Raw genomic sequence first — 11,715 nt, forward strand, 5'->3', positions numbered from 1 at the left:
GAACTAGATGTGAACTATCAGGTCATTTCTATAGAAGTTCTACCCATATAAGTTCCTCATTTTATGGGTGTGACAAGACTAAAAGCTCTATAAAAATCCAGTGATTCTGCAGTAAGGACTAAAGGTGCTGGCTGGCGAAGAAGACGGATCATTCTGCATCAGGTTTGCTGATCAAATTTCTTATTGTCTTAGTGCCACTGTGAGTTTTTCTTAACATGTATGCTTTATTTTGACTTTTTTTCAGCTTGCAAATTTGCATCTTCTCATCATCTGCACCATGAAGTTGTTGGCTGTGTTCCTCCTGGTTTCCTCTGTGGTCGTTCAGGCCAGTGAAACCCCCCGTGAGTATTTATTAAATATATTAAAGTAACACCAAGTTATGTCTTGCCAATGTGGGCATTATGTTTCAGAATAAATTTAATGTTACATCAAATTGATGTTATAACTTGTCACAAAATAAAGTTATTATCAAACTAATGCCACATAAACCATTTAACTGGAAGCCTGCATGTTTTTCATCAGGATATTTTGGCTCGATCCAGACATCCATCAACAGTGGTAACCGTGAGTATTTATGAAATATTAAGAAATCATAAATTACTAAAACGAAGACAAACACACTTTTAAAATATCTTAAGCTGTCGCCGATGACGGCTCTCCTGGTGACGGTCAGTGGATGTTTTCAGTCATTGTTTCTATTTCCTTGGCATGATTGCCTAAAGCACAAACTCTAAAATATATCTTCTTGTATAAAACTTTGCTAAACATAATGCAATCCTTCTCCAGATAATTTATTAGTCATCTTAAAATGTCTCCACTGTGCACACCGAGTCATATCTTGTCAATGTGGGCATTATGCTTTAGAATAAATTTAATGTTTCAATTTGATGTTATAATTTGTCACAAAATAAAGTTATTATCAAACTAATGCTGCATAAACCATTTAACTGGAAGCCTGCATGTTTTTCATCAGCACATTTTGGCTCAATCCAGACATCCATCACCTGTCCATCTGGCTGGATGCCGATCAACAATCGCTGCTTTCTCTATGTTCCCAATGACATGACTTGGGCGAATGCAGAGGTGATTTCCAACAACACTGTGCTTTTATTTCCTGCTGCTCTGCTTTATTTCACAGTTCTTAATTAACAAAGTCCAGCTACTTCTTCATTTAGTTGTTGTGTGTTTATCTGTAGAAAAACTGTCTGTCCATGGGGGCAAACCTTGCATCAGTTCACAACAGGGACGAGTACAACCAGGTTCAGAATCTGATAGCTACAGCAGGTCACGGGTCAAAGCTAGCATGGATTGGAGGCACTGATGGACAGCAGGTACTTTTACCAGGATAATTTAGTTGTGAAATATTTTATAAGATATTGAATGAAAAATAACCTGTGCTCAACTTTGCCTTGCAGGAAACCACTTGGTTTTGGAGCGATGGAAGCCCAATGATCTACACAAACTGGTGTTACCTACAGCCTGATAATGGATTAGGCAGCCAGCACTGCCTACAGATGAACTATACAAGTAAAGAAAATATCACACAAGTCTGTTTTTTCTGTTGGTATCAGGGGTCTTCGGAGAAAAGCTGATTTACTCTGCATGTAAACATTTTAGTTGATCTCCACACATTTGTTGAACCAAGTCATTGACTTTGAGACAAATATCACTGGCACTGACCAAAATGTGTCAACTTCTGAATTTGAAGAAAATCATAATAATTTTGGTAGTTCTATCCAACTTAAAACAAGGCAAGTTTGGTCAGATTTAACTTATTCTGTGTACACAAATATCTAGTTCAACTGTACAATTAATTGGCCACCTCAGCGTTTTCTTTACGTGATGTTTGGCTGATTTTTAAAGTTTGTTGTCTTGCTCCTAGATGAAAAGTGCTGGGATGACTGCTGGTGTCATTACCCTCGATCTTCTGTCTGCGCCAAGAAGGTCTGAAAAAAGGTTCCCAAAGAGGCCGGATGTGTAAAACAGAACCAGTGGAGGATGAATGCTAGGAGTTTCTGTTTACCTGCCATTTTGCACCTTCATAAAAAACCCAAAAGATATTTCTGCTTCTTAACTTTATACCACTTCTGTCTTTAATGCAACTTAAAAAATGAAGCGACAAGCAAACAGCAGCTGGATTGTCTCTCTGTAATAAGATCAGACTGAATGAGTTATAGGAAAGAATCATCTAAGCAAAACTTTCTTCTGTTCTTTGGCTTAACAAAAATAAATCTTTGAGCAATCTAAATAAGACAATGTGTGGTTTATTCTGTCTTTGTGTTGTTCTGTTTTCCCGAATTATTTTTACCAACATCATATGCTAGTTATTACAATATAAATATCACATTATAACACATTACAGTCAAACCTGAGGTTCTTTGCTCATAAAAGCAGAGAATAGTTACTTTCTATTTTCGTCTTTACTTTGTGCTGGGACTGCTCTCAATAAAAGGCGTGTGTGGAAGAAAGTTTGAAGTTATTTCCTCTTGATTTAATAATAATTAGTTAAACAAATTTCTAGATATAGTTAATGTGTTGTTGGACACAGGCAAATAATTAGCAACAAGTAAATCAGCAAAAATTTCATGTAAAGTGAGATTTTATCGCACTGGAACTAATGAAAGTTTTAAAGTGGGGAAAGTTTTCTAGTTTGCTACTTTCTGTGCTGCAGTATCAACATTTAAAGTGGAGCTGTTACATGTTTCTTCTAAAATACATCTGAGTTTGTTTGACATGTTGAGTCATTGAGTGGAATGCTTTGATTTCATTTTACACTGACCCATGTAAGATGATATTTACAGTTTTCGTTAACTGATCTGCTTTGGCTCCAACATTCAGGCTCAAGCTCAACACTTCTGTTTAGTTATCTCTCTGACCCATTTTCTTGTAATGATAGTTTGTTCTGTGGTATCTGATGTCAGACAGGGTTGCAGAAGCAGGTGTTGATATGCTCAGATGTGTGGTTTCGAAATACAACAAAGGATAACAGGGGTTTGTCTGATACCTTTAAGTCTTGAGGCAATTAAATCAAACCTTTACAAATGTATAAGAAATAAAATAACAAAAGGTGAAACTCTGCCACCTGCTGACATCATATAGTAACTGCAGCGGGAAAACATATTTCAAGACTTTATTTTTTGTCATTTTAATGATTATTACTGAAAAAAACCCATAAAAGCTTGGCCAATTAGGCAAACCATTGCAGGCTGTGGTTGGATCCGAGTTGAAAATCCAGCCAATCAGATTGATCAGGAAAGTTACTGTCACCAAGTGACAAAATGGCCACTAAACGGGAGCGTAACTTTTCAGTGAAAGCAGTAAAACAGGGCTTAAAGTAAAAAAAAAAATCCTGAGCCTGAAACTTAGTTATGATAGAAATTAACTATAGCGTTGCTATTGCCACAGTTTAATGAAAAGTGTCTTTGAATAGTGCAAACAATTGCTTCTAACAATACAATTAACAAGCTAAACACTCAAACTTAAATAAGACTTCAGTGCATTTCAACTCAAAACAAAATGTAGAATGTCTCTGCCCTAAAGGTTTGCCTTGCAGGCAAAAATCACTCAACATTAAATAAGAGTCATTTCAGTCAATGTTTTAGCAAGTAATTAAGAACATGCAACATTACCAACTAGATCAGTGTTTCTCAACCTTCTTTGGGCCAGCGCCCCCCCAGCCTTTATCCAGGTCCCTCACCACCCCCAACAAATAATTTGCAGGCTACTTTACACTGACCATTATTTTATCATTAATATTACTATCACTATTGTAGATGTTTTGATGTTTATGCTTGTTTCTGTATTTATCATCAAGATAATTTCCCAGAGAACAAAAAAGTCATGGGAATAGAAATAATTTTCACAGGTGTCTACGAAAAAGTTAGTGAACATTCAACTTAAAATTGGTAGACCTAACAGCAGCCAATCAGTGGAAAAAATATTATTCTTTGCCATTTTCTAGTTGTTAAATATTCCACAAAATGACCAGATAAAAGATGTTCAACATGCCAGTTTAAACTTTGAACTGTTTACAAAACGACTGAGCTCATTAAAGCAACATTAAAGCATGGATAGAACTGTAACTACATTAATCATAACTCTTCTTCTCTTCAGTGTTTCTGTCGGTTTCTGGTGGTGCAGCTCTGTGCTGCCTTCAGGAGAATGGGACATCAGAGTATCATCCATAAAACTTCACCCACATGGCATTTATTGTGCAAACCAGAGCTTTCAGTGGAGAAACAAAATTTCCAGGTCCTTTTAATGCCATACAAATATGAGACAGAAACATGGATTATATCTTTATATTGATCTGTCAATTGATTTATAGATTAATAGTTTTACTGGACAGAAATTACAAAGAACAAATCTGGTTCTTAATCAAATCCTAATGAGTCAAACTGAAAGTGTCATGGAGTCATCAGCCTCATGACATTAACACTGACATGAAAAATAATATTGAAGAAATAAATATGTCAAATCTAATTAAAAACATAAATAAGTGATCAGTTCTTTACTGTTATGGTCCAAGATATATTTATTCTCAGTACTAGATATGGTCTCGACAAACCCATGGCACTTCAACAATATTATTTTACCTTTTATCTGGAAATAGTGTCTGTTTATTCTTGCCATACAGTCCTCTGTATTAAGTATTGCTCTAAAGGTCTTGCCATATCAGTTTATTCCTCTGTATTTACTTTAGTTTCTTAGTTTATTCTTGCATTTTGTTCTTCATTGATTTCCATTTAGTTTCCTTTGATTAATATTATCCTCTCCTGGTTTATTGCTATGTCCACTTTCGTTTCTTTCCTGTTGCTAGATTTATTTGATCGTTTATTCACCATCACTTATCTTCACTCATCACCTGCTGCGCCGCCTAATTGTCATGTGTTTCACATCATGTGTTGATTTTTCACTGTTCAGCGTCGGATTCTCTGTTTTTATGCCATAATTCACATCTAGTTCGTCGCTCCGTTTTATGTCCCGCTTCTCCTGTTTTAGAGTTTTGCGCAATGTGCGCATAGTTTTTTTTTTTTAACCCCCTAAAGTGCAGGGAGGTCGGGAAGCATATTGATGTGTAAAAGGCAGACTGACATAAACCTTTTAAAACAACGGAAACAATTTCGGTGTTCTGATTGTTGAAATTTAAAAGCGCTGTGGTACCGTTGTTCTATCACACCCGTTTCATTCCGGACCACTTACAGCATCGTTGTTAACGCTATAAAATGAACGCTACGAAATACAGTTTTAGCAAGTTGCTCTAAGTCTAAACTGGTATTGTTGTGATTGTAAGGTGTAAAGTTTACCTTCGACCAAACGCCCCCCAAAGGAATCCCAGCGCCACCTTTCCGTCTTGTCCTTTTTCCTCTAGCCATGCCCAGCGCCACTGGTTTTTAATTCCTTTCTCAAGTAAACGTGTTTCTTTACCGGGTCAGACAAACCATCTTTTTTCCTATCGCATTTAATATAACCGCCAAACCGAACGCATGCGCTTCTTCTCTACAAACCATTTTACAGTCATTGGTCAAGAACCAGGGAGCTAGAACTCTGATTGGCAGACATCTTTGTAGACGGCGCTCTTTAAGCCCAGAGACTACAGTTTGGTTGAGTCGGAGTGTTTGGTCAAAAGCCGGAAATCTGGCCCCCGGCCGGAGCTCTTAAAGCTCCGGCCGGGGCTTTAAGAGCTCCGGCCGGTGGCTCCTCAGGCTGTGGCTCCTCAGCCACAGCCTGAGGAGCTAGGCTGTGGCTCTGCAGCACAAACAAAAAATCCTACAGTAAGTAAAAAAACTTAAAGAAAAAGACATGTAGCACATTTTCTTTACTTTCACAATAGGAAGAAATACATTAACAGTAAAAATCAGACAGCAGTTCGTTTCATTACTTTGGCTGAATCATAATAAACTGTCTTGTTATGGCTTGTAAATCAATACTAGCTAAACTGGCTGCATTGCTTTTATAGACTTAAGTTGTTGTTGAAGGTAGCCAATATTTCAATCACATTTAGCTGTTTAACTCTTACTTTAATGAGATGAGTTTGAAACGGGAGGGGCTGAGCGTTACCACTAGCCAACAGCTGGTGTGGGGCCGATCTGCACAAGCTCCACACACTGTACCACCGACCTCAGTCAATTTTTAAAACCTTTGTATCTAAAGAGGCCCTCAATGTTTTGAACTCAAGTGCTACGTAAAAAAAAACATTTTAACTCCTTTGATTGAAGTCAACATTGTAATTTGGCATATACCCAAAAATTCACAGGACTTATAGTGTTACCAAACCTTGACCAAAGTCTGAGGTCAGTCCTCTGACTGGCAGAATGAGCAAACTTTTCACCAAGAGCTGCTGGGTTTAGCCGAAAAGTTACAACTTCTCTAAAAATAAATCCTTATCATTTTGACCCTTATCATATGATGGGGTTTGCACATTTAGGCTTTTATTACTTTTTGTTGTTTTAATCTAATTTTGAATTGATATAATGTATTAAAGCGTTTTTGTCTGAAAGGCAATATATATACTAGGCGAGTTCTCCAATCGCCAACTTAAATAGAATGTTTTCTAGACTATCCATGGAGAAAAAGTCCTAGGAACTAGAGACTTTCCCGACCCATTAAGTGGAGCACTGGTTAAGTCAGTCTATGACAGTGGTTCTTAATCTTTTTTGAGGTACCGAACCCACCAGTTTCACCCTTCTTATTCCTACTCCCAGACACACAAAATACTTTGCAGTATTCTGATTTAGTAATGTAATTATATTAGCTGTGTTACCACCCCCACCACACTAGAGGCAGTACCAACGCCGAAAAGATGTGACTAAGGAGCAGATTTAGAAGTACACCGAAAGCTCCAGAATTTGGTAAAAACGGTGAGCTTTGCTGAAGTAATTAAAGACACAAGCTCAAATCCATGCTGAGAGTAGAACTCCTTCAATCAGTGCTCCTGCGCAGCTCTGATTGGTTAAGCAACGTAACGTGATCCTCTGCAGCAAGTGATGGCAAAGGGAGGCGTCAGCACGACTTTACACAAGTGTGTCTTTATCTCCGCGGCAGACGCTCCGCCGAACCCCTGAGACCGACTCATCGAACCCCTGGGGTTCAATCGAACCCAGGTTAAGAACCAATGGTCTAAGAGAATTGAGAGGGTTTAGGTGGGGCTGGCTATTGCGCAATAACAGACACTATGCAGACCTACTAAAAGCAGATTTATATTAGTAAGTCTTTGTGGAATGAACTTTTTCATAACTAATTCTTAAACCTAAACAGCATTGAAAATAATTTTGGTCTTTAATTTTATATGAATAAGTTTTTTAACCATGGACAGCTCCATCATAAAGCAGGCGTTATGTCTTATCAGAAGACACAACAGTGACACCAAGTGGTTGTAATGGTCAAATGTTTCTGCTATCAGTGAAAGCTGAATGGATCCACCTGATCTGCATCATTTAATAATTAGCAGGTTGTTTAGTCCGTCCATCCATTTTCTTACACCATTGTCCCTTAGTGGGGTCGGGAGGTGCTGGTGCCTGTCCAGTGAACGTTCCGGGTGAGAGGCGGGGTCACCCTGGACAGGTCGCCAGTCTGTCACAGACAGACAGGAGAAACAACCATGCACTCACATGTAGGGAGAATTTAGAGAGACCAATTTACCCGACAGTCATGTTTTTGGACTGTAGAAGGAAGCTGGAGCACCTGGAGAGAACCCACCATGCACAGAGAGAACATGCAAACTCCATGCAGAAAGACCCAGCCAGGAATCGAACCCAGAACCTTCTTGCTGCAAGGCAAAGAACAGCTGGAACAGCTCTTCCAACTGCGCCACAGTGCAGCCTTCAGTTTTTTAGTATGAAATAAAAATAAAAATGGCTTTGAAGCCTCTTGAAGCCTTTTGTCTACTGGCTGCTGATCCACTGAATCCCTGAACAGGACAGAGCAGACATAAAATACGTAGAAATGTTATGGAGGACAATTATTCTCCATAACAACCTTTATGAAGCAACCTTCATTTTATTCTAGACTCCTGTAATCAACTTTTCTGACTTTTTTGCTTTTCTGTTAGTAATTCAAACAGAGATTCTCTTGTATCGCACCACCAGGGAACCAGACGCATTCTGCAGGAAGACCTGCTTATCCGTTACAATGCAAAGACTATCACTACACTTTGTGATTGTGGTGTGTGAAAATCACACACTTTACAGATGTTTGACGAAAACACCAAATGGTGCAACTCTGCCACCTGCTGATATCAAATCATAACTGCAGCTGAAGGAGTGAAAATAGTTCAAGATTTTACTTCTGGTCATTTTAATGATTGTCTCAGAAAATAAACCCCAAAAATTTAGTGACTCAAAAAATAAGAATGTTGCGAAAAGTTAACTATTAATGTCACTTCTACACTTCTCAGATAATTAACGTTGAACCCTCAACAAGCTTTTCTGCTAAATATTTTCATGAGACGTTCAGGATCTAACGCTTCACTCTCTTAAGGCTGCAAGGCTCTTTACTGCTGGCCGTGTTGTGTTCATGGGCCTGGGACTAAATGTAGATGCTCACAATCAGAGCTATTCTCTCTCCCTCTTGATAAAAGTAAATGTGTGATTGCTAAATACCCTCCATGGGTTTAGGAAGAAATGTGAAGCCATAGTACGCATTTTACTGTAGAGGTAAAACAATAAAACAGTGCTGCCCAAAGTGGGTCCAGGGGGACCCGCTTCCTGCATGTCTTTGTTCTCTCCCTGGTGGTAGTAACAACCTTTTCAGCATGTCAATGCTCTACTTAGGCCTCTAAAGACCCATCATTGGATCCAGGTGTACTAAACCAGGGAGAAAACTAATGCCCCTTTTCCACCGGCTCGACTCTGCCCGACTCGGATCCGCTCGCTTTCCTCGCGTGTCCACCGGCTTTTTACTTTGCTTCGGATTTCAATATTCAGGGGCAGCTCAATGGAGCCGTCAGGATTGAGAATGAAAAGCCTCGTTAGCCGCTTCGAAGCCGACTCAGCCTCACGGTGAACACCGACTCAGATGCAGCTGACGCTGCTCCAGCCAGGTGAGCAGTTTGTAGATATATCTGTCTGGTTTTTACTATATTTAAGGTTGCATAAATACAGTCATGGAAGACATTTGAAACAAAGTTTGCTGTATTTTTATTGCTCAAACATAACATGAGCATTTAAGTCAGTATTGTACAGCATGTTACCGTCATTTGTTTATCTTTGTGTGAATCTACGTGGTTTGATTGTTTCTCATTTTGCTGTTGCATCTGAGTTTCCCCCCATTGTGAGATAATAAAACATGTTATATGACATCCTATTATAAAATGGCTAGATATCAGTTCACTAATCAAATTGTTATGAATTATTAATTGTAGAATGAACAATAAACCTGAAGAAAACAAAAGTGGTATTTTATCCATGGTTGTATGCCTGCAAAGGTCTAAAGCTTACAAGTAATTACATTTAGTCTTTAATTTACACAACTATTCCAGTTATTTATAATTCTGTCTGTATGGTAAAATAAAAAGTGTTCGTATGTATATATGAAGTTCAATGTCTGTTTTAAATAATTATGTGTATGTAACGTCCACATTAGTAACTCTGTTACTTATCTACATTTAATTGGTATAAGCTATAACATCTGATTACCAGGGAGCAGAAGGAGAGCAACATGGCTGACATGATGGAGAACCGTCAGAACACCTGGATCTCCTTCAGCAGGAAGCAGCTACCAGCAGAGATGGCAGAGCTCCATGGAGAGTTGAGACAAACAAAAGAAAAATAAAAGTTGTGTCTCAGTGAACAAAGTCTCTTTATTACTGCTCACTCCACACATTATTGTACTTACTGTAGTTTATAACAAGGTCCTAATACAATCCTCCCACAATGTGAGGAGCTTTAGCCAGAGTGAAAATAACATATTATATAAATATTTCATTGAACTTAACATTGTAGATTACCAATAAAGCCATCCAAAACTGAATACATTATTCAGCAAACCAAACATTTTGACATCAGGGCAGTTATTAACAAGAACCCAAAATACAAATCATGTTTGTTAGTTTCTAGTTCATACATAATCATTCTATTCACTCACTGTTTATGTGTTCCTGCAGAATCTTCAATGTAAGAAAGTGAGAAAATGTGTCCAAAACCTGTAACCTTAGTGATAATTAAGACAGAGTTTAAACTTTTAATCTGTCCAAAATGTGAAAACATGGAAGAGGAACCAGTCAGATTAGAAGGAATAAAGCTTTATTTGTTCTCAGTATAACTTGGACATCAGGTGAATCATAATTAAATGTATTGAGAAGTTAAAAACAACAGACTGTTAATTCACTTCAGCTCTGTAAGAACACCAGACACATTTTATCAGAAATGTTTCATCAGCATCTTGAGCTCATGTGATTCCTGCTCCAGAACGGTGAAGGTCTCTGAACATCCTGAAGGTAAACACCAACTGGCAGGAAGACGAACACTGATGAGACGTCCTACAACCCAAAGGCTGCAGGAAGAACCACGATGATCTGCGGCGGCAGTTTGCAAACATGAAAACACATTGGAATATATTATGAATTAATTCTGACATTTTTAAAATATTTGCAACACCCTGACTAACATTAGCTCATGTATACTCGGCACCATTACAATGCAAGAACACGACCAGAGGAGACGAATGAGAGTACAATTATGATTTATTGAAGTTGGGGGAAGAATGGAGAGGGGAAGAATACTGGAGCGGAGGACCAGGTCGTCTTACTGCCGATGAGAGGCACGAGGTTAGAAACTGCGAGGAGATTGTTGTCCAGAAATAATCAGAGAATGCTTACTTGAGAAGGGTGGAGTGATCAGCTTGGGATGTGTGAGTATGACTCGTTGGAGAGCGGACAGTGATAATTAACGGCCGGAGTAGCGGCGTAGGTTCCTGTTCTTGTATCTTTTCTCCGGTGAGGTTCAGACTTGGGGCTCCTGACCGGGCACGCTCCGAAGGGGAATCCACCGGAGAAGGATCCACGAAGGGGGGAAAGATGAACACACGAGGGGTGGCGTCTGACCAGTAACACCGGCAGCGACGGGGGAAGACACAGGAGGTAGGTGATCCACAACAACGAGGAGACAGCTGGATCATCTGACGAGGGAAAGAACAAAGAGTTAGTTCAGCGAAGACCACAGAGGGCCTTTCTCTGGAACAATTTGTTACCAAGGTAAGCAAACACTCAGGCGATGAGAAGGAGCGGAGCTGCTCCTTATATCCAAGATCCACGCCCTCTAAACGAGCTGCAGGTGTGCGCCCAGGTTGGACCTCGCTGCTTCCCAGGGGTAGAACGTGGGTGACATCTAGTGGATTTCACGAGGAGTAACAGTTTCAGTGACAAGTGAAAATAGAAACTAAAACTAAATAAAAATAAGAAATAAAAAAAGGGAAAAAACACAGACCCTGACAGTTAGCTTACCTGAACTGTCTGAGCCACCTGCTTTCCTGGCTCTGCAAGGTGGATATCAGCTCCTCCTCACCACATCGCAGCATTCCTCCCACTGTCACATTTCTTGACATCTCAGAAAAATAGCAATCAGGCTGTAAAAATAGCTCAACTCTCTCTTCTTTTGTATCAGAAAAGCAACAACTCGTGTTAGGTCGCATGTAACGAAGCACAGCACACAGAGCCTGTAGGCGGGGCGATACAACCCCCCTACCCCCACCAGGAGGCGGTACCCTGCTACAGAGCCA

The 11,715-nt window shown here is 39.3% G+C and overlaps 1 protein-coding gene and 2 long non-coding RNA genes across 6 annotated transcripts in view; 1 reads left to right on the forward strand and 2 right to left on the reverse strand.

The window, feature by feature from the left end:
- Positions 1–11,715, reverse strand: part of LOC145548953 (uncharacterized) — a 105,316-nt gene that overhangs the window by 46,812 nt on the left and 46,789 nt on the right. The gene's annotated exons all lie outside the window — the stretch shown is intronic.
- On the forward strand, positions 54–2,256 carry LOC145548950 (type-2 ice-structuring protein-like). Of its 2 annotated transcripts, XM_081600075.1 has the most exons (7): positions 55–162; positions 245–341; positions 523–564; positions 974–1,083; positions 1,197–1,331; positions 1,416–1,527; positions 1,883–2,256. In XM_081600075.1, exons 2-7 carry the CDS (start codon positions 278–280, stop codon positions 1,948–1,950), a joined length of 531 nt encoding a protein of 176 aa, XP_081456201.1. In that variant the 5' UTR covers positions 55–162; positions 245–277; the 3' UTR covers positions 1,951–2,256. The 2 variants fall into 2 exon arrangements, with proteins under 2 accessions (XP_081456202.1, XP_081456201.1); XM_081600076.1 differs by lacking the exon at positions 523–564 and having other exon boundaries at positions 54–162; positions 245–329.
- Positions 10,225–11,588, reverse strand: LOC103480875 (uncharacterized). Of its 2 annotated transcripts, XR_536196.3 has the most exons (4): positions 11,441–11,588; positions 11,188–11,324; positions 10,817–11,115; positions 10,225–10,745 (listed from the first exon to the last, which is right to left on the reverse strand). It is a non-coding gene; the product is annotated as an uncharacterized LOC103480875 (long non-coding RNA). The 2 variants fall into 2 exon arrangements; XR_014084896.1 differs by having other exon boundaries at positions 11,188–11,588.

The sequence above is a fragment of the Poecilia reticulata genome, chromosome 18 (genome assembly GCF_904066995.2).
Source record: "Poecilia reticulata chromosome 18, P_reticulata-male-v2, whole genome shotgun sequence".
In the NCBI taxonomy this organism is placed as follows: Eukaryota; Metazoa; Chordata; class Actinopteri; order Cyprinodontiformes; family Poeciliidae; genus Poecilia; species Poecilia reticulata.